This window comes from Aristolochia californica, unplaced genomic scaffold (assembly GCF_029961685.1).
Source record: "Aristolochia californica isolate CCGP_79_NKW_82.1479 unplaced genomic scaffold, dmAriCali1.0.hap1 SCAF_10, whole genome shotgun sequence".
NCBI lineage: Eukaryota > Viridiplantae > Streptophyta > Magnoliopsida > Piperales > Aristolochiaceae > Aristolochia > Aristolochia californica.
Window position 1 is genome coordinate 31,844,030 of NW_027181771.1, and position 23,108 is coordinate 31,867,137.

General features: G+C 37.0%; 2 protein-coding genes across 2 annotated transcripts; both read right to left on the reverse strand.

The window, feature by feature from the left end:
* Window positions 1-137: 137 nt before the first annotated feature.
* Window positions 138-13,960, reverse strand: LOC137942467 (UTP--glucose-1-phosphate uridylyltransferase 3, chloroplastic-like). The gene is made up of 17 exons (XM_068788118.1): window positions 13,278-13,960; window positions 12,406-12,586; window positions 12,158-12,307; window positions 11,392-11,553; window positions 5,187-5,359; window positions 4,946-5,012; window positions 4,473-4,639; window positions 4,049-4,207; window positions 3,141-3,232; window positions 2,968-3,062; window positions 2,283-2,360; window positions 2,049-2,144; window positions 1,718-1,792; window positions 1,516-1,604; window positions 1,259-1,421; window positions 1,089-1,149; window positions 138-459 (listed from the first exon to the last, which is right to left on the reverse strand). Exons 1-17 carry the CDS (start codon window positions 13,904-13,906, stop codon window positions 347-349), a joined length of 2,550 nt encoding a protein of 849 aa, XP_068644219.1. The 5' UTR covers window positions 13,907-13,960; the 3' UTR covers window positions 138-346.
* A 6,003-nt stretch (window positions 13,961-19,963) lies between these two features.
* Window positions 19,964-21,487, reverse strand: LOC137943094 (uncharacterized). The gene is made up of 5 exons (XM_068788787.1): window positions 21,223-21,487; window positions 21,021-21,097; window positions 20,834-20,870; window positions 20,659-20,742; window positions 19,964-20,568 (listed from the first exon to the last, which is right to left on the reverse strand). The coding sequence occupies exons 1-5, from the start codon at window positions 21,485-21,487 to the stop codon at window positions 19,964-19,966; spliced, it is 1,068 nt and encodes a 355-aa protein (XP_068644888.1).
* Between the last annotated feature and the right edge of the window lie 1,621 nt (window positions 21,488-23,108).

A 23,108-nucleotide genomic window follows, 5' to 3' on the forward strand; every position in this document is an offset into this window, starting at 1 on the left:
CTACAAATTGCGGCAAACGTTTCTTGTGTAAAGCTGCATTAGAAACCCTGTAAGAGCACTGACAAAGAATGCCACTGGTTGAAGGAAGAAATATGAAACTTCTCATTAATCACAAACTAACATTTGAGTTTGTCCATTCATTACCTTATACAGATGTTACAGAACTGAGGTATATCATCCACAAAATATTACAATGCTCATAGGCATATTAATTACGAAACATATTTCCAAGTGTTGAACTTTCATTCAACAGATTGAGGAACGGAAGAGTGGATCAATGAGAATGCAGTCTTAAAGTCAGTGAACTTCGATTCACAAGCGACAAACAAGCTCCAGTTAGGGTCCTCTACAACTCTACCATTTCCAGTTGAAAGTGTGTCCCTTTTAGTTTGTACTTCCAAAACCAGCTCCCACTATCCATCATATCTTTCTTTATAGGATCCAGCTTTACTACTAAACCTGATATAGACATAACAAAAAAACATAAGATGGAATTCAAATTATATGAGTATTGAGTATGGTATACTGCATTAGATTACATGCATTTCGTTGGACTTTTCTTCTGCAGCTAAAAACACCTGTTATTTCTGTGAGAAATGAAGCTAGACTCCAAAATAATTCGGAGAGTCGGTGGAAAAGGTGGATGCCTAATGTTTCCCCACTAGGCAGCAATCTTCCTTACATATAAGGGAAGATGACCAGGTTCTCACATATATAAGAGGAATGCAAGACAAAGGGAGAACTAAAAAAGTACAAGAGAGACATGAAAAAAAAACTGAAGTGAGGTGTGGAACCCTTCCTTGAGCAAGATGAGGGAGATTCTTTCAAGTGAGAGCCTTGTGCACCTGCTTCTAATTTTGCAATTTCATTAAATAAAAGCTTACTTCTTCTCATTTGCGCCCATGGACTTCCTAACAATTCTTATTCGTAAAGCACAGATATGAATATGAATGAGTTGGTAACTATAAATAACTCCAATTAATATGCCAAAAGATATGATTAATAAGTGACGAACAAGCACAGTTATTATTTCCAGAGTCTTAAAGTAAAGCCTGCTTAATAATGCACTATAATGTAGCATTACTGACCTGAAAATCCTTGAGTAACTTGCAGCTTATGACCATCAGGAACTTCAAATAAATGATTTCCCTAGATGATTTTTCAAGGAAAAGAGAGGTTCAACAACCACTATCAATAAGAAACAACAAAATTGAAATCTCTTCCTATAATAAGAGTATTGCTTATATACGACATTTACCTGTAGCATTACATCTGTCGCCTCAAACTCAGCATTTCCATGGAGTATGACCTTACATGTCTCATGCCTCTTTACTTCATGCTTCCAGTAGACGTTCTCATTAGATTTCCAGTCAATGCCTTTGTTCAAGACCCTGACATTCTGTAACTTACATCTTCCGCACCTGTTTTTCAACCAAATTCCATGTAATAAATCAGGCTCAAGTTTTCCACTGCTTTATATTTCTTAAATGAGAACATTGAACAGTCAAAATGTACCTATGTCCGTATCGTAGTATTCTTTCATTTCCGTTTACCCTCATAGAGCCCATGATGTTTTCTGCAATAACAATCAGGCTTCCTTCCAGCTGAAGTGGAAACATAAAATGAATTCACTGGTGGTGCTCAAATGCTCTCAAGGAGTTCACCAATAGCAAAGAACAAAGTTGTGACTTGACAAAGTATACCAGATCATAACTACCTGAATATCTCTCCATAAGAACTCTGCTACCTCTAGCTGCAGCTCAGAATCTTCAGAAATAGAACCTCCATGGAACTAATAAATTTAAGAAAGTGAGCTATCTTGCACTCACAGTAGATTTCTTTCGAAAGGGAATACGTAAAGCTTTACATCAATAGTCCTTACGGTCTCAGAGTAGAAAAAAACTGTACAAAATACAGCTTGGATTTGAATCAATCAAAATTTAGAGGGCATTTTGCTAACTATTAGTTACTTAAAATATTAATGACTGTTTTTAATGGTAATATTAAGGACTGTTAAACTAAAAAAGTAACAAATAAATTATGTATACCTTTTGTCTAGAAACCTCCCAAAGAGGGCCTAAAGCAGGATGGAGAAGAATAATAAATGGGGGTCCAGTATTTAAATACTTCTTGTTGTCACCAATCTGATGATGCAGGGAAACAAAGAATCATATGGTGGCATGATTATGGAACAAATAAAACAAATTATAATACACATTAACACATCAGGTGGAAACATAACATCAGAAGCTCAGCAAAACCAAGATGACATGAACAAATACCTCCGGAATCTTTACATTGCACTGTGAAAGTAGATCAGATGCATTTCGTATCAGATCCAATAGTGAACCATCTGGCGTCTGTAAATCAGTTTAGAATGAGTGACTAAAAAGATTAGGATAGTTTCAACTACAACCCATATACTAAACTCACACAACTGCATAAGATTTCACGCAGAAAGGTTGCAGATTTACAAGGAATTATCTCCTGCAGATTAGTGATGAAAATGTATTGAAAAAGGATATGATAAAACTGGTTGGGACATTTGACATTTAAAATGTGAGTCAACAAACATAATATAAAATCTAACTGGTCAATCACAAGACTAGTATATCTTTGGCCACTACAGCAAAAGAATTGGCCCTCAGTGAACTCTAAAAGATACTGAAGGATACAACCTCTATTGCATTACTAAGAATCTAAAACAAACTTAACTTTCTAATCTTCTTCAACTTATACACTCCAGTGAATAATAACAATAACACACTATGCATACCTGGAGGCCAGAAAATGTTTGAAATTTCTTATTCATATCATAAGTAGTACACATATCCATCAATTATGAGTGAATTCAAAAGTGTAACTGTTCTCAACCACTGTAAGGACACCATCCACCAAGCCCCGTGTACCATTACTTGCAACTGTTGTGCATTCCTACCAATTAATAAAAACAAAGAGACCACCAACCTGGTGCAAGGATTTGTCCATGTGTCTCCATTTTCGTTTAGCAGATGAAGTAACCTTCCGTCTTTCATTGTAGACTATGAATGTATCCAACTCATCTGTGAAATTGTGATACAATAAGTGACACCAATCTATAGGAAATGGTAGTTGAACAAAGTTGAAATTATCTTTTCCACCTTCAACTCCTTTATAGCGTCTGGTTGAGTAAGCATTTAGAAATTGATCTGCAATATTTTGCATCGTACATTCTAACCTGCCACCAGAGACACTGCCAAAGGGGAACTTGTCAGTAATGAACCCAACAAAGAAGGTTTTATCAGTTCATTGCCACAATAATTTTGTAGAAAATACAACCTAAGTTGATCAAGTAGCATGTCACATCCACAAAATGTGTGCTCTCAATGTAACTTACCCTGTTATTTTAAAAGCCACTTTGTGCTAGGTAAATTGATGGCTACAAGCAGCACATTCAACTGTACAAGAAAGCACATGCTTAATGGCTAAGGCCATCCGACTCTTGAAGTTTTGGACTATGACCTTCCAAAGCCAGACTTTGTGAAATAGTTAAACTATCTGAATAGGTAATTTTGCTTCTTTGCAATCTACTACTAATAAGATCACCAATTAGAACTCAAATTTAGAAACACCTCTTATATTATCATTGATCATCAGTGGATGTTTACAATAGTACAAATTGAAACCTCTAAAGAGATTTACTAGCAGGGTATCCAAGTACAAGTACTCACTTTTTATAGAAAAAGAATAATTTGGAGCACCAACAAGTACTGCAATCTCAACATATGTGTTAGGAATGTTGCCAGTCTCAAGACATCAATTGAAAATTAGTATATTATGACATGAAATTTCTTTTTTTTTTAATATAACAATGCGGAAGATGGATTCTAATAAGAAGGCTCCAAAGGGATTCCAATATGTAACTATAAACAGTCACAATGAAAGGTTGTGCATAAGCTCTTTTCCAACTGATCAACCAACACAACATGCTAAAAATTATGAACAGAAGTAACAGAGCAGGAAACACAAATATTATACTATGCTTAAAAAAAACATAAAGAAAATGTACCTATGCCGTATTCCAAAATGATCCACAAACGTCACAGGCTTCTTCAAGTTAAGTACCATTCCAGGTAAACATGAGGTGTCTTTACTGGCTCCCACTTTCTCAGCAGAAGCTAAATCAACATAAAGGATGTTCGTATTGGCAGGGAACTCCACCTGTAACCTTCAACAAAACAAAACAAGTTGTTGCTGGAGTTGCTTCTTGAGTTTTTATTAAAACAATAAAACTAACAGTCAGTAAACAGAACCAAGTTCTGTAACCCTGAAAGGATAACACTGCAGTGGATCTTGAATTTTTTAACAGAGAATGCTGTCCCCTAATGTATAATTTGTACTATCTGATCTCCAGAAGCCAAGATCTGATCATCAAAGTATTAAGACAGCACTTGAACAAGTTAAACAGATAAATACACAAGGAATTCATCTACCTGCCAGGAGAAATAGGAGAATCTTTGATGCCCAATTTTTCAAATTCAGTGTACTCAATGCATGTTAAACCATATGTCCATCTGCCTTTCAAATGTTTTTGCTCTACAAGAACATTAATTCCTTCTGTAGCTCCAATCTCCCGCATGCAGGATGCAAAACCTAGTTTCTGCAGTATCAGACAAAGATAGTTATAATAATTATTCTTTTGGGTATCTCAAACAAGAACTTGGGTTTAGTGTTTGTTAGACAAAAAATAAGAGTGTCATTTGAGATGGTCTGGAAATGTCCACTGAAGAACTGACAAGTAAGAAGTGTTTTGTTCACGTAGGTTCATAGACCATAAGAGTAGAAGATGGCCAAAATTGACAAGACGGAAGTGATGGACTAGAAAAAGGCCAATGTTGCAGTTGAGGGAGAAATAAGAAAGCAAAATCCTAACCCCAGTTGAAAGTATCAGTTTAAAGGCCCATACCTTTCCATGGCGCAAACCAATTCCAGCCAGAGCTAAGAGTGTCACATCGGTTGCAGCCACGACATTACTGTAATCATACAACAACAGAGTTACGATGACCAAGCATCATCAGTACATACTTTCATGTTAAGATACAATGGGTATCATTTGGTCCATTTCAATATAGTACATTTTTTCAGACTAAATTTCTCTTTAGGTTTTCACATTAAAGATAAAAAAAACATTTATAAATAACACTAACCTGACTTGTCGTACTGTAGCACCTTTTCTGCCATGGCCGGAAAACCACTGGAAAACACCTTTGTCATATGCAAGTTTCCACAGTGCACCGTGGCCACCAGGTTTACAGACCAGAGAGAAAGGCTTGTTCACCAGCCACCGACCATCTTCTGCTCCAATAGCTGGGACCAGAGGCTGACACAACAAAATTACTCACATAACTGGGGCAGTAGACACTTTTGAACAAATGATATCAATCTCCAAATATCTGACTAATTTAAAGACCCCATCATGTGTACAGCTTAAACCACTCCTTAAATAGTAGAATTCAAGCAAACCAGATCAAATTTATTGTAAATGCTGGAGATTGACAGACACCACAGCCATCAAGGACAAAAAAGACAATCGCTCCATGAGATTCATGAGAATAGTACTTTGCCCACTCTAGGTCAGACTTCTTGCACATACAACCGCATGTTGATACTGAACCATTTGGTTTTGTCAATTACTTTCTATGAATTTGTGAGGTCAATCTCATTAAAAAGATGAAAAGTAGAGAACCCTAACTCTCTCTAAATTCTTTCGAAGTTTATAGTACACCAGTGTAGCACTACATGACAGAGGTGCATATCCACAGGAGTCCAGGAAGAGAGATTAACATGATTGTAAAAATATGAACTTCAGCTAACTCTCTCTAAATTCTTTCGAAGTTTATAGTACACCATTGTAGCACTACATGACAGAGGTGCATATCCACAGGAGTCCAGGAAGAGAGATTAACATGATTGTAAAAATATGAACTTCAGCAGAAAAAGAAGAGTAGAGTGAGGAGGGAGAAAGTTTGCGTTGAGTGCAGCACAGGTCAGGCTTAAAATCGAGCCTTATCTCTCTATTAAATATCACTTAAGTGAAATATATACAAAATTACACATATGCCATTCATTACTTAAACCTTCATAACTCCCTCAATCCTATATACAATTAATAAAAATTGGACTATAGACTTCTAACATGATGTATAAACTATTGCTACTTCAAGAGATAAATAACAGGTAGAGGGAAATGACTAAAAAGCCTTTGCATAGTTTTAACACTCCCCTTCAAGATGGAACATATTTATCTAGAAGCCCCAACTTGTTACAAAAAATCTCAAATTCTGTCTTAGCCAATGCTTTAGTAAAAAGATCACCAATCTGATTAGAAGACGAACATAAGGAGTAACCATTATTCTATTCATCACTTCATCCCAAATGAACTAACAATCAGCTGCCACATGTTTTGTGCGCTCATGGAATAAAGTATTACTAGAAATAAAGATTACATCTCATTATCAAAATACATAGTCATGGCCTCTTTACTGAGAAAATTCAACTATTGTAGCACAAATTTGACCCACTTGAGCTCATTGACAATATGAGTCATTACTTAATACGCAGATCAACAATTGAATAGGCCACCACATTCTATTTTTTACTTTTCCAACTAATTAAATTTCCTCCAACAAAAATACGGTAACCAATTGTGGATTTCCGGTCCAATTTTAATCCTACGTAGTCTGCATTTGAATATGCCTCAATCTTGAAATGATCATGAGGCATACACCAACCCTTTTCATGTGCTCCTTTGAAGTACCTCTATATTCTTTGGGCTGCTTCTGAATGAGTCTTATGAGAACACTCCATAAACTGGCTGACCATACTAACAGCAAACAAGATATTTGGACTAGTGACAGTCGCATAAATAAGTTTACCTACCAATCTCCTATACATAGTCTTATCTCTCAATTTTATACCATCATCTTCATGGAGATTGTGATTGGTTCCCATAGGAGTGTCGGTAGGTTTTACCCCAAGTAACCCATACTTTTGTAGCATATCTCAGCATATTTACAGTGAGTCAATACAACTCCTTGTTTACTTCTAACTACTTCAATTCCAAAAAAATATTTCAATAATCATAAGTCTTTTGTCTAGAAATGCTAAGCGAGATATGTTTTCAACCTATAGCCCTTGCAAATCACTACCATATAAGATTATATCATCTACATAAACAAGAAGTATCACAATTCCAATATGCCTTTTTACGGTGAACAATGAATGATCACAATGACTTCTAGAGAAACCCAAAAACATAACAACTTTATTGAACTTGCCAAACCATACCTAGGGACTTTGCATGAGACAACAGATTTCTTTGCTCAGCTTATATACCTTTGATATCTCCACCTGAGCAACATAACTAGGAAGTTGTTCCATATATACCTCCTCATCCAGATCGTTGTATAAAAATACATTTTCTAAATCTAGTTGATGTAAAGGCCAACCCTAAGTCACTGCCACTGAAACAAGTATACCAACAATAGGAGAAAATGTTTCAAACACACCAATGCCATAAGTTTATAACCTTTTGCAACCAAGTGGGCTTTGTACCTATCAACGGACCAGTCAACATTATACATGTATTATGATCAAGGAGAGCCTCCGTCTCTATTCCATAGCTTGTTTCCATGAAGGAGACAATAATGCTTCATGCATAAAAGAAGGAATAGTACAAGAAGACAATGATAGAGCAAACTCTTTGAAAGAAGTAGATAAAAGTCAAAAGAGACATACTGAGAAATAGGATATCGGGCGCAAGCACGAACACTTTTATGAAAAGAAGACAATAATGCTTCATGCACAAATGAAGGAATAGTACAAGAAGACAATGATAGAGCAAACTCTTTGAAAGAAGCAGATAAAAGTCAAAAGAGACATACTAAGAAATAGGATATCGGGTGCAAGCACGAACACTTTACGAACAGCAACAAGAAGATGTAAATCACTTATCTCAAGATCCTCAACCCAAAAAGAGTTCGGCATAAATAGGAGAGAGAGAATCTTTTGTGGAGTCTTATGAAATTTTCTACGTTGGTACACCTGTAAAGGTTTTGAAGTTTCAATTAGTAGCACGGGGCTAGAGGTGTCCTCCACTAGACTTGGAGCAACATGAACCGGCGGGAAAGAAACACCAGGCAAAGACCCAGACATAGAGAAATATGGTATATCTTCAAAAAATGTAACGTCTGTTGAAATAAATATTTTTTGTGTACCCCTTTTGTGCACAGGAATAACCCAAGAAAACACATTAACGCCTTTTGGAGAGAGTTTATCAATTGTAGGTCCTAACACATGCACAAAATAAAACAACCAAAACCATGAGGAAACAAGAAAACTAACTCACTACTAGGCAGAAGCACCTAAAGTAGAATCTTACTAGGAAGGCATCCTATTAATGAGAAAATAGGCAATGAGAACTGCATCACCCCAATAGGATTTAGGAAGATGCATATAAAATAACATAGTTCGTGCAACTTTCAACAAATGACGATTTTCTGTTCGGTGACTCCATTATGTTATGGAGTATACACAGAAGAGGACTCATGAAGAACACCCATAGAACAACAAAATAAAGTAAATTGATGGTTCATAAATTCAAGGTTGTTATCTGTACACAGAACTTTAAGCAAAGCACCATATGGAGTTTTTATTTTATTATAAAAAGTCAAAAATACATTGAACGCTTCAGATTTCTCCTGTAGTTCTACTAAAATCATCAATAAAGGACACAAAATATTTGTAACTAAAAGTACTCGCTTCAGGACAAATTCTCCATACATCTAAATGAACCATCTCTAATAAACTATTATTAGAAGAAAGACTAGAAGAAAATGACGCTCTTCAGTGCTTCCCAAACTGACAAAAATCACATCGGAAATCAAATTTAGATATCAGAGCTGGAAATAATTGAGATAACTTAGCCAATGAAGGATGTCCTAGTCAAAGATGCCAATGGAAGGGCGTACCATCCACATGAGACACAAAAGAAACATGCTGGGAAGAACCTTCCAAGTGATAAAGGCCATCTCTCTCACACCCTGGACCAGTTATCTTCCTCGTCTGGACGTTCTGAAAAATACAATGAGTAGGATAGAAAGTGACTGAGCAGTTGAAAGATTTTGTGATCTGACTAACAAAAAGAAGATTAACAAGAAATTTGGGAACTAATAAAACTGAATCTAAGAACATAGAAGAAATAGGTTGAATGGAACCTACTCCACTGACCAATGAAAATGAGCCATCAGCAAGTGTAACATTTACATGGCAAAGTTTGATTCAAGTGTGAAAACAAAGAAGATATACATGAGATATGTGAGGATGCATCAGAATCAATAACCCAAGTCGACACTAGACCATGTGTAGAGCAGACTCATCTGATTGAGCTCACTATAGCTAAGGAAGTGGATGGGGGTAAGGACGAAGAACATGTAGTCAACTAGGTTAACCTCTAAAGTAATTGTTGCATCTCATCTGGGCCGTCAAGCACAATGTCCACTATACGAACTGCAGAACTTTCCCTATCCCAAGTACAATAGAGTTTGCCCATGCTGGTTTACTAAACTTCTCACAGCACTGATCTGAAAAATGGTTGGTATGTCCACAATATACACACTACCTTCACCTCTACCTTTACCACCACTAGAATTATCATGGCCTTGTCCTCTACTACCTCCACCACGTCCACGGCTAGAGTCTAACCGACTTGGTCCATGCTAAATATTAAGGGCAGCAGCATTAGTGGAAGTTATTTCTTTACTACTTAGTGCAACCACCGCTTTTTCATGCATGACTTTGTTAAAAGCATTAAAAAGAGAGGGAATATCATCTGAGGCAAGTCATTGAGCACGAAACGCATCATATTCCAACCCAATCCATCCAAAAAATTGGCCACATAAATATGTCCTTATTATTTCTAAACTCTTTTTCATTAGGTAGTGAAAGGAGAATATACACTAATGTCCTATAAGATACTCTGCAACTCACTATAACTATCAATAACTTCCATGTCACCCCTTTTCAATGAATAATTGGCATATAATTCATAAATTTTAGACTGTTTATTCTCCTAAGCATACAGACTCAAGAGATGTCCATATCGCCTTGGCTGTTTCATAATTCATAATTTGGCTTCCAAGTCTGGAATCCATACTTTTGAGTAACCAAGTCATCACTTGGCTATCTTCTGCTTCCTAGTAATCATTTACTGGAACAAGGGGATCATCTCTTATCTATTTTGTCTTCATCTTGGTTTTCAAATAAATCTGGACTAATTTTGACCAAGTCAAGTAGTTTTGTCCATTTAGCTTCTCAGTGGGCTCTTTATTGGTGTATACACTTCACAATAAGCAACCATATCTAATTCAAACAATTATGTCTCTTGTCTCAAAAAATCAAGTAATTTCAAGCAATAAGATGTGTAGACTACGTGAGCCCCACACCAAACACTTTGGGTAGCAACAAATCTCAACTCAAGTATAAGTATACAATTAAGTAGGTTAACCAAAAAAATATGTCACCTTCTTGACAGGTGATGGTACAATATCAGTATAGGACTGCTCTAATTAGCAGTAGAACCAATAACCCTAAGGTTGTGATAGTAGGGAAAGGCGGTCAAAATTCTAGAAATCCCATTTTTCTCAATTAGATGAAACCTTGAAAAAGAAGAGGAAGGACCTAGAAAGACTTGCAAAGGATCCCACTACTCTGATATCACTATTGGGTTTTGGATTGAGCTACGTTCTATCCTAAAATGATTAAAAACTTAGGAGGTCGTCTATTGCTCAACCTTATAACCCATTAATTTTTCTTCTAATTTTTCATTGTGGGACTTTTTCCCACACAAAACTCCCTCTCACATCCAAGCTTACACATAATGAGCCTAATACGTGGGCATAAACCTTGAAAGGGATACACAGACTCCTACTTCATAGAGCCCACAACTCCTACCTCATGGAGCCAACAACACCCAAACTCCTACTTCATGGAGCCCACAACATCTAGAGTCCTACCTTATGGAGTTCACAATACACAGATAACTTGGGGACCACGCAAACTAGGCCTCAACCCACATACAAAACTTGCTTTGATACCACTATTGGGCTTTGGGTTAAGCATGGTTCCATCCCAAAATGACTAGCCACTTAGGAAGCTTGTTGTTTAACTATATAACCCATTAGTTTTTCTTCTAATTTTTCAATGCGAGACTTTTCCAACTCAACAATGAAAGCTCTCTACAGAAGACTATCCTCAAATCTAGGAGTATCTTAAATAGGATCAACCACAACCACCATGTTATACTTCAAGAAAACCAAGGAAAAAGGAGTATCTTAAATAGCTTTCAAAATAAACCTGCTCAAAAAGTTTAAAATTAATTTGACCTCTCCCGAACCATTCCATCCTTTCACAAAGATCTCTAATGCGTTCATGATTCTTCTTTGCTGAACTTGTCATGATTGCAACTGGGGTAATGCATTGTTCTCCATAAATTTTGTAATAAAGGTACTCTCTTGCCTGCAATTTATACAATTGGTCATTAGAAATTCATCATTTACCAGAACCCACTTAACAAAGAATTTATTACAGTTTTACAACTACAGCTGACAGTATATTAACAAAAAGCTGAGAACAGCCAATATTGGTATCTTATGTTAGATGGACATAAAGATGAGAAACATAAACAAGCTATAAAAAAGGGGTAATCAATAACCATTTGGATCAAGGAACCACTTTAATCACTATATATAGAATTTAATTTTAGACAACAGGAAACTTTTTTTTGAGATAGCGTACGAGATTCGATTTGGAAAGAGGAGAGGAAGTACATCACAAGATGCAATTCTGTAGACAATGGAAAGCATTGCACAAAATAACACAGAAGGAGAATATAAGACATGCCTTATGTTTCTGCAGTTTGGAAAGAAAAGGAAGTAACATAGAAAGTTCAATCTTTACAGTTTAAAAGATGCTAACAGGTCCTATCATGGTAAAACTCTTTCAGCTCTGTTTCACAAAACACACTAAAATATGAAAAGGCAGAGAACAACAAAACAGGAAAGAATATATAGTGAATTATCTAAAAACACAGTCAGCAAAACAAATTGAAAAAGTCTGATACCTGAAGATCTCTAATAAGACCCTCTAATAATGTCCGCCCACAATAAGGAAGCATAGCAGCAGGAAGACATTCACCTGTGTGAGAGTCCACTAAACCAAGCCTGTCACCAGAGCCTCCCAAAGGATAAATCTCACCAAGTTGTAGCAAACCCTGAAAAAAATATACATATATATTTTTGTTACAGTTTCCATATAATTGTTGAACTAAATGGAATTGTACTTCTTTTAAGAACAGTTTGAAAAGCTAACCTCTATTCCCCATAAAGCTGCTTGAGATGCATATTCCTTGTTGTCCGAAAGATCAACTCCAGCAGGAACATGAAATTCTTTTAGTTGGTACTCTGTTGAATCATTCAGGAGCCTAGCCCAGCTCATGGTTTGACTTTCTGGTTGTGATTGCAAAAGGAGCTCCAACACCGTTATTTGATATCTGCATAAAAAACCATGCAAGTCAACGAAGGCCTCCACTCTCCACTATATGTGTTTTACTTCATATGTTGATTACACACTACACCCGAAACCTCAGCTGTTAAGATTGAATTCAAGACCTCACACTAGAAACAACACATGTGACCGTTGAAGGATGAGTATTAAACTCTAATTACAACCGAATAAAACTAAAATATGATTAGTAATACCTTATTTCTAATATCTTAACAAAATTTAACAGTCAGCAACCACAAATAATTTTAAGGGGACCATAAAACTCATTTGGCAACCAGAGAAATCTTATTAAATCAACTCAGAGTGTCAGACACCAGCTACAAAGAAAATAATGGCTAAGGACTGCACATGCAAAGTTTATTCTTGGAGTGAAAATCTTTAAAGATACTGAGAAAAATTTTCTATCCAGGTCTGCACCACCCAAGTTTGCATCCTCACGGTGGACTGGTCTGTGAGCAGAACAGTCCAATGGAATATATTTGAAAAAGAAAACAGAGATAAGTCTAATTAAGTTGATTCACGCAAGAAATTCTCCTTTTTCCTGATACTATTAAGTTTGATATGGAAAATGAGCTCAAAGTTACTACTCATTCCGCAAAAATATGTTCATCAGCTTATTTTATACACCAGAAGACCACAAAGAACGTAATTAGAGCTGCGATGATGGGAGTGCTTACCCAACGAGGCCGCCAATACAATCGTAAAACTTTTCGACGTCCCCTAATAGTTTGGCCAATCTCTTCACCGTCGACACATTCCCCTCCTTGAAATCTCGAGGCCCACTTACACCCCCGTCCCATTTCTCAATTAAATCGACTAAAACATAAAACGCGCTCCTCAAAACACTTCTCTCCGACTCAAAATCCCCATCGAACTCCGGCAGAAGCACGTGCTCCTGACCAGCGGCCACAAGGCATTTGAGCAGAAAGAGTTCGTACGGCTTTATAGCGAGCTTAGCGACCGAGTTACCGCGACCGGAGAAGAAACTGATCACTCTGGAGTCAGCATCCAAAACCTGGAGCTTCTGCTTCAAACTCAGGGCATTGGAGAGCCGAGCACGGAGGGAATACAGCCGAGCGAGTTCCTTGCAGAAGTCGAACTCGGGAGCAGGGGCGTACTCGACGGGCACAGTAGAGACGCGGGCAGTTGTCGGCGGAGTCAGAGAAGGGAGGGAGAGAAGAGAAAGAGAAGAGAGAGATTGCCAACGGGGGAGGTGCGTCCGGTGCAGGAAGAAGTGAGGAAACGAACGAGGACAAGGAGAGGTGGAGAAGGGAGGAGAACAGAGAGAAGGCGCGGCGCTCGCCATGCGCAAGTTACCGGAAGACCCAGTTCGGGAGGAGGGAATGGCCGGAAGATAGCGATGATGCAGGGGAGCCTCCGTTCTCGTGCGTGAAACAAAAACAACGGCATTAATAAGAGAAGAAGCAATTTGGATACCGCCAAGGCGGAAGGATATACCAAGAAAATGCCGTTGCGGGGGAGCACGATTCGCTCTTGTCCACAGTCCATACTCCGGACTCCGGAGTCCTCCAAGCAAGTGGGTCCGGCCTCATCCTCTACGGGGAATTTCTATTGACGGCGTTGGCACTGCTGTCTTTACAGCTCATCCAACGGGGAGCACCCTAAAACGTCAAGGCCTTCTCAAGTAGCTGGGTAATTATGACCACTCGGCGTGTGGTCTGAAACCCGCCTCGTCCCTCGTGGGGACATCTCAAAGAATACCAAATGGATCCAAATTTGATTGCCAAACTACTCCTTCCATGTCTATGTCAAAATTGTGCAAGAGTCACCTATAAAAGCACCCTATATATGAATATCTAGAACATTGGTCTTATGAAAGAATTGTGGTTATGGATACCACCTAAGAAAGCAATACAATCATGTGATATGTTCATGTTGACATAATTCTTTAGGTTACTTAGACTTTTAAATACGATTTTATTACTTGTAATATATTTAAATATGGGAACATGTTTGACATATTTCAAAATACAAGGTGTACCTTGTTTTTTAGCATTTGTAGCAAATAAAGATAATTTTCAAATAGAATATTATCTTGTATGTGGAGAATTTAATATGTGGATAAATTTTGAATACAACCCTCAAATTTAACAAAAACCATTAACTAGAGGATATGAGTTATTAATCATGCCTTTAATAAAATAATAATTTATTATTTAAATAGTTAAAAAATTCGAATGGGGGAGGATGGGGGAGATCCTAATCTCTCTCTCATGTCAGCATGAGGTCGGTTTCACAAAGGAACCCGGCTTGGCTTGATTTAAAAACCCCGAGCTCAAATTTTGGGCTTTACCTCAAGCGGGGAAAAAAACCTATTGGGTTTCGGGTCTAGATAGGTTTTCCCAAACCTGATCAACAGGATGAGATGGGGATATAAAATAAGGTAGAGACGGGTTTACATAGATGAAATGGGGATGGGTCGGGTTTAAATCGGGTTTACGAGGACGTGGCACAAACAAGGTTGTGGGGATGGTGATTAGGTTGAAGTCAGATTTGATATTTTGGGTTTTTTTTTTTTGGATTCAAGTTTCAAGAGGTGAAACAAGGGGAGGAGAAGAGTCTCCTTCACTTGATGAAGGTTTTTTAATATATTAAATATTAATTTAATACAAAAATATTAGATTTATTTAGAATAATTAAATTCAATATTTTTCTATTTCACTTAAAAAATATGACATCTAAAGGGAATGTATTTAACATTTCTTATAATAACGAGGGAATTAATTCTCCTCGTGACAAAGAAAGGTTCTAAAGAGAATGAAAGAGAGAGAGGTATTCAATAATAAAAGTAAAGAAGAAGAATGAGGTGATCCTTCGTGCCCTCACTTTTTTGTATATAGAGTTTTATGTGATGCTGACAAATGGGTTTTGTCACTACTCTCTTTCACACATCAAAAGGGAGAGAAGGGTTGAGCATGTAGCCATTTTTCCCATTCAAAAACCGAAGATACAAGAAAGCCTAGCCATTTCTCCTTTGTCTAAGGAGAGCCCCATATAAAACATGTTAAGGTTGCAGTTCACCTCCCTCTTCTTGAGAATGCCTTTATTGAATAGTTCTTCTATAGAAAGTAATATTTAGAAGAGGAATTGTTATTTTACTACAACCATTTTTAAAAAAAATGTATTACTTATTGTCAACGTGTGAAGGAAACCGGTTTGTGAAGCGACACGACTATAAGCACAATAACAAAATAAAATTATAATATTTCAAGTAAATTGAGGTTTTATCTTCAATTTAGTCTTATGAATCAATTTTTATGTATGAACTTGATTAGAGTTTTGTTTAATCTAATGAATGCATTGAAATTCCTTTGGTTGACTAACTTCAATTTTACAACAAGCCTCCATTTGGTATTTGACAAGAAGATTTTATCCCGTATTATGTGTAGCAGATCCAAGGATAGCAGCAAAGTAACAATAATGATGATTACTTATTGCTAACTCTACTATAGAAATCCAATAGGGTTTTAAGCTAACTTGAAATTTTATGCATTGGGAAGGCAATAAAGTTTCTCTTTTCTAACAAGTAGAGTTTCACCACACTATAATAAAAATCCTCCAACAATTATTTCTCTAGCCAAAAGTTCTCCTCCCCCTTCCCCCTTGACTAGCAACACTTGCAAGGGGAGAAGAATGCTTGGTAATACTTTTTTCTCTTTCCATGTGAACTTGCACCTTACCTCATCTATTTTGAAATAATGTCATTTTTTTCTTTAGGTGGAGTTTTTTTACGATGCCATGTGTCATTGATGTGCCACCTCCTTTTCTTAAGTTCCACTCTTTTGCAATGCCATATGTGACTATATGCCACCTCTTTTTGCTTAGGTAATGTTTAGGTGGCCTTCTCCTCTAATTTGATTTTGATTATGCCCCCATACGATCTACTTGATCTTAACCATTGCTCATGCCATGATCTCAATAATTGATCTAGATTTTAACAATTAATTGACTTGTTTGACAAAATCTCTAAGCTTTGATCAACAAGGATTTTGACTATGATCATTGATTAACTGATGATCAATGTTTTGGACCATTAATTGGGGCTCTAACTTTAATGATCACAACCTTATGTTTTTACTTTATATTAGTCATATTTTTTTGTTAATAAATATAAAAGATAAAAAGATAAATTGTTAATATATCATTATTATTAGTTTATTAAGTTTAATAATATAATATGATATATTAAAAATTAATTTCAAGAAAAGATTGTGGGATCACCAATTTTTAGGATTAGGTGCATCATAACTTTATTACTTAAACTTATTAATTAGGCCATATTAAATATGTAAGCCTATGTTAGGTAACCCATTTTGTGTAAAATTTCTAATATTGGTTTTTTTACTCCATTTGTTGAGGTCGTATGAAATTTTACAAGGATTATTTGTTTAATAAATATTTATTATGTTCAATATTTCCTATTTTTGAAAGTAAAGTCTTCTGCATGAAGAAGTTTTATTTTTATAGCTTCACCCAAGAAGTGATTTTTTTCTAATCTGAAAAATTACTTCTTTCAAAGAGAAACTATAGCCAAATATGCTTTTAATAACCTTTTTAGTTAAAAGAGCTATTTTTGACATCCAAAGAGCCCCTTGCCAAATGAAGCTTGTTGGGAAAACAATAATCTCAAGATCATATTCCATTGAATTTTAATAATAAAAAATACTTAAGTTACTAATGATGTGTATTAGAATGTCTTGCAACTCAAAAACACCAAAAAAAAAATTATAATAGTCTAATTGTTTGACCTACCAAAGACTGTCAAAACAGCCTATACACAGGAGAGAACAAGCAATTCATGTCAGAAAATACTCCATTCAAATGGCTTAGAAGCACTGCTTGGTCAACAATAGAGAGAAAATTATGTTGTGCAAACAATCAATTTAGAAGAGGCACGAAGAGTAAAATGGGCAAAAGGAATCAGACAACCCCTCTATCAAGGTTGAACATCAAAAGGAATCGATCGTAGTGAAATATGTCAACCCCTTTGCATAGAACATTTTAAATTATCATACTTTCAATCCCAAATCCAAGACTTATAAACGTCCAAACAATATATGTAATATACCAATGTGTTCAATAGAATAGAAAAAAAAAAGGTTAAGTAATGTATATTTTTTCAAAAAAAATAACAAAAAGTCATTTTGGGACATAACAACTAATTTTTTTTAACGGTGGAAAGCTTTTTATTTAACCAGAAATTGCCTTTGTTGGTCTCACGATCCCTATTGAGATAACTTAGAGGATAAAAGATACATAGGTTACTATGTGCATTAAGTATGTCTTGTACCACAAAAAACTCCAAAAAAAAAAACATTTTAGTAGCATAGTCATTCGACAAGCCATGTTTTGGCCAAACAACTCACACAGAAAAGGGTTCACAAAATAGGTTATGCTAGAAGACACATTGTTAGAATAGCCTAGTAACACAATCTAACTTAAATGAAAGCAAAGAGACTCCATTGAAAACCAGTTCACCCAAATGTCAGAATGGCCAACTGGAAAGAGGGTGAAAGAGTAAAATGATTAAATAACTTGATCACATGGCAAGGAATCGGTCAGATCAGTAGGAGAAATGAAAGAATTGAGGTATATAGTAAAAAGGAGTTAACTACAAAGAAAATTACTTGAATATTTAAATAAATAGAAAAAAAAAGTCGACCACAAGGCAAAAGAGTTGACTACTTGAAGAAATAGAAAAGAAAAAAACTTGACCACAAAGCAAAGAAGTCAACTACTTGAAGAAAGAAGTTGACCACTAGGAAAAAGAGTCAACTACATGAAGAAACAAAAAATAAAAGCAATCAACCACTTAATGAAATAGGTGAATTGTTTATGAACCATATTTTTAAAATTAACAAAAGTGCTAAATGCCACATTTTTAAAATGAAACGGATAAAACCACATATAACAACTATAATTGTCAACAAAAATCATGGGCTAGTCCCCCCATAGATCTGAGTGCACAATTTCTAATGGTCTAGTGACCTTATTTTCACAATGAGACAAATGGTAAATGAGTTTCTTTAGCCATATGACATGAAATACAACTATCTTCTAATTAAATCTTAAACTTAGGAAGCAAATTGTTATTAACTAAAATAGATAGAGAATTATAGAGAATTATTAACTAAAATCTCATTTGCTTAATGATCTTTAATTAGCTAATGGGATAAGAGATGGTGAGATCAACTTATTGCTTCATGGCATATCCAGTGGATGAGGTGGCATAGAACTCTCATTTCTCTCTTAACACCCTAAGAGTCTAAGTCCAAGGGTATGTCATTGAATTTCAATCACTTGCTTAAAGCAACCTAGGAAAATGAGGAAGAGGATGAAATACCATAGTTTCTTCTTGCTTAGGATAACATATGAAGGGTAACTTGTTGCAATAGTGGAAGCCCTACTGACTTTCATATCTACTAGCTTAGAGAAGAGGGAGAGGATTTTCTACAAGGGTCCTCACACAGGAACTGGCTTCTTCTTTTGCACCAAAGCTGATTGGTTCACTACTAATAACAGCCATCTGTGCTCAGTGAAAAGATTCAAGAACCAAAACCAAAATAGTCAATACACACTACAAAGGAACTGCTTGTAATCCTTCCAAGCCACGCACTTGAGACCTGTCAAGGCTATTCATTCATGCGAGTCCTAAATGAACTTGTGTCCCTATTGGACTTCATACTGTAAGACGCAATTCAGAAAAACCTGAGACACTTCATGTAGATATCTGATAGGAAAAAGCAATTTAATATGATCTAGTAACTTGTAGTGGAAATGACATGAACTGGTTGAGACTGAAAACATATAATTATCAGGCCAAGATCAGGAAGCTGTGCTTATACTTTTCCTATAGTGAAAATAAGACTAAAAGCAACTGAAAGCAGAAGAGACTCAAATGACACTTGATCTAGAGCTTCTTTTGTGGGTTTAGTGTCTGAATGTCTTCCAAGCTTGATCTAGAGCTTCTTTTGTGGGTTTAGTGTCCAGTTGGACCCACTTGAGGGTTGGTCCCAGCCCTGTTAGTGTCACGAGGGTGGATCCCACCCAAACTCCCTTTCTTTTATCTTATTTTATTTTAGGAGTTACAGTCTTGACTACTATGTTACAGGTTGCATAATATGCCTGGAGTAGGAAGTTGGGATCAATAAAGAAGAAACTAGATTGTTCTGGGTTGCTGCTGCTGGTGGTTTGGAACTGCCAAGAGATGGAAATGCATGCAAAAAGAGATTAAAAGAATAGGAACAGGTGTTGGGTGATTACCATGCGGGTTGATACACGACAATAATCTTTATATAGACTTGTTGGACAAGTACTTGAGATCTCACTACAACAGTCACCTTCACATAGTCAGATCTAGAGTACTTGGCAGTCTTGCATGCCCCTTGTACCCATCGTCCTCCTTCAACCTACTTAGCTTTGAAGATTTACCAATGGCGGCCTTTGAGTCTCTGTTGCCGCTCTTTGAAGAAGATGAAGATGGCGATGGTGGAGGGAATAAAGAAAGTGACAGGCTGCTATCTACTTCGTCTTCGTCCCAACCTCTTCTGTTTTCCTCAGCTTTTACTGTTAGATTGAGTGACAAATTCAAGTCCAGCTCTTGCCCTTGAACCCTGCCTTTTGCATCCATCGTTCGCTCTTCTTGGCTCGTCGTTGCAGGTAATTGGCCGTTCTGTGTGAGTCTTATTTTGCTCGAGTAACTCATCTCTGCTCTTGCTTGCGATTGAGCCATTGAGGTTGGGGCTATGATCCTTTCTGTACGATGGGTTCCTCGAAATGGGAATTCTTTTTCAGGATCAGTGATTCTCCTGCTAGCAGCTCTGTCTTTGAAGGTGAAATCTAGACTAGACGTTACCGGATTTTCCGTGTACGGGCGGTGTCGCATATGACCGTGACCACCCCATGGAGAACCATCGAATCTAATTACGAGAAATCGATCTCTGTTAGCTGATGCAGAAAATCACAAAACTAATAAAAGACAGTTAAATAGATCAAATTTCACACACCTGAAAGAGGTTGCATGCCCTTGATTGAAACCATGTAGCATCGGAAGCTGGCTGAGACTGAAAATATTATGAGCACCGCCACCTTCCATGAAATCTCTTTGCCGATCAGTGATAGCTGCCATGAAAGAAAAGAGCAGCCCAGCTTTCAATTAAAGAAAAAAGAAAAAGAAAAAGACCCAAAATTCAGTCGGACAATTCGAGTTTACCTTGCCCTGGATCATCAAGCTTCTTGCTCCGATACATCTGATGCAACAAATCAAAGAGGGAAAATTTTAAAACAAAGTGGAAAAAAGTAAAGAGACTAGCTCCTAAGAGAAAAGGGAATAAACTGAAAGCTAATAAATTGATCAATATATAGAACTAGAAAAAAATCAGAATTATCAGACCCAGTACCTGCAAGTGACTCTTTACATGAGCTATGCTTAGACCCTTGATATCCATAAGCTCCAGAACAAGTTTAGGCGTTGCTCCTGCACCAAGGAAGTGATAACATAAAAAATTGAATTAAAATCCAGAAAAAGATGAGAGAGAAAAGAGAGATCGAGAGAGATTAGAGCGAATGAGAGAGAGAGAGAAAGAGAGAGAAAGCACTTACTATCCTGTCCTCCAAGTCTTTCAACAGCATGAACGAAGCAAAGGTGGAGATCGGGGGTCCAACGAAGCCTCGGCATCTTGGAACGCACATATTGTCTTACAGATCCCGAAGATGACTTCTTCTCGTTCTCCTCAACTGTGCTATTGCTCGTGCTCCCTCCATTCGTAGCCTTCTCATCCTCACCCTCTCCTTCCTCCTCCTCCTCCTCCTCCTGATCAAATGGTTTCTTCTGCCTCTTCGGACTTTCACCACAATTGCCTACCATTTCCACCTTCCACGTCTTTCCCTCGGCAGCTAAGGTTCCAAAGAAACGGTTGAATCAGCAAGAAGATCAACGACGACCTGAGGTGAGTACAGAAAATTCGTACGAATAACCCCAAACTCGCTCTCCCCGCAAACCTAAAAGTAGCTAAGGTTACTGCGAGAGCAAGAGAGTACCAGAAGGAATGGTGGGAAACAGAAACGCTAAATTCTGAAAGAAGCTGAAAACCCTAACCCTAACCCTAACATCCAGACACAGATAAAGGACAACCTCTTTCTGTCTCTCTCCCGTCTCCTTCCTCGGTCCTGTAGCTCTGCATGTAAACAAAGCACATCTATCCGCGTGTACCCATGAGTATATGAAATCTATGAGGATGGATGATGCATGGGTAAATAGAATATTTGGTCTGTAGAAATGAAGCAGGAAGATGAAACGGTAAGAGCAGAAAAAGAGATGAAAATTGAAAACACGGGCAAAGCGGTGAGAGACTCTGTGTGGGATCACGTTGCTGATGTTCTGAAGGCTGTCGGTGATGCCGACCCTTTCTCTGAGAAATGCGACTGCAGTTTTACGAGAATCACGGATTTGTCCCTCTCTGCGACGACCCCATGAATGATAAACAAAGTCCAGGTAGAAGAAAGAGGATTATTTATATCCTATATAATATTCCAAGATTCCTGTGAGTTAGGCGATATTCTCTCTATCCACACACAGCGGTGAGAGACACGCTGCCTTGTCCAAAAAATTGACCCAGAAGAAGATCTTCTTCTTCACAGACGAGATCGTTTTGAAGAAGCCAAATCGTGAAACCCGTTTTTCGCAACAGAGGAAACCATTTCAGAAGGCGCTGTATGCCTTCAATTTTTCATGTCTGCAAGAACTTGTTCCAATTTTACCGAAATCAAAGTTATTAAAACCCGTTTTAGAATGAAAAAAGAAGACGTGGGACGCTGTGTCTTCTTCTCTGTGCTAGCATTCTTACCGATCTAATCACTATTCAGAGTCTCAGACAAGAGTAGTCAAAAATAGTAAAGAACCATCGCAGATAATCCAAAATAAAAACAGGGAAAAGAAGCAGACAAGCTCAGGTACTACGTCATATTTCTGATGAGTAGTGATCATTATATTGATACTATGCATGGCATGGAAGCTCTCATGTCTCTCCTCTTTATTGTAAAGCATCCCTCACTCTTTTATAAAGATCCTATTTTTTTCACCCGTTGTTGATCGTGAAAGGTCATTCTTTGCTGTCGTAACCATTTCATTGTTAATGTTTGCATTTTATTACTGAATTTTTATCGTAGATCTTCTGCACAAAAAGCTAATCTGTTTACTGTAACTTAGGGAACCGGATGTTCTTCTACAGTTACAGGAAGCAACTGCTACGGATGTTCTTCTACAGTTACAGGAAGCAACTGCTACGGATGTTCTTCTACAGTTACAGGAAGCAACTGCTAAATTGTTCACATGTGAATGCATATATTTCTTGACATTTCCTGTAGGAGCAATAGGAAATATTTTTTTATCTCGTTCAATTATTTGTGTGACAATAAGAAGTGAACAAAACCAGAACAGAAATTTGGTTAAACACAACCCTTAGATTTAATTATAACATCTTGACTTT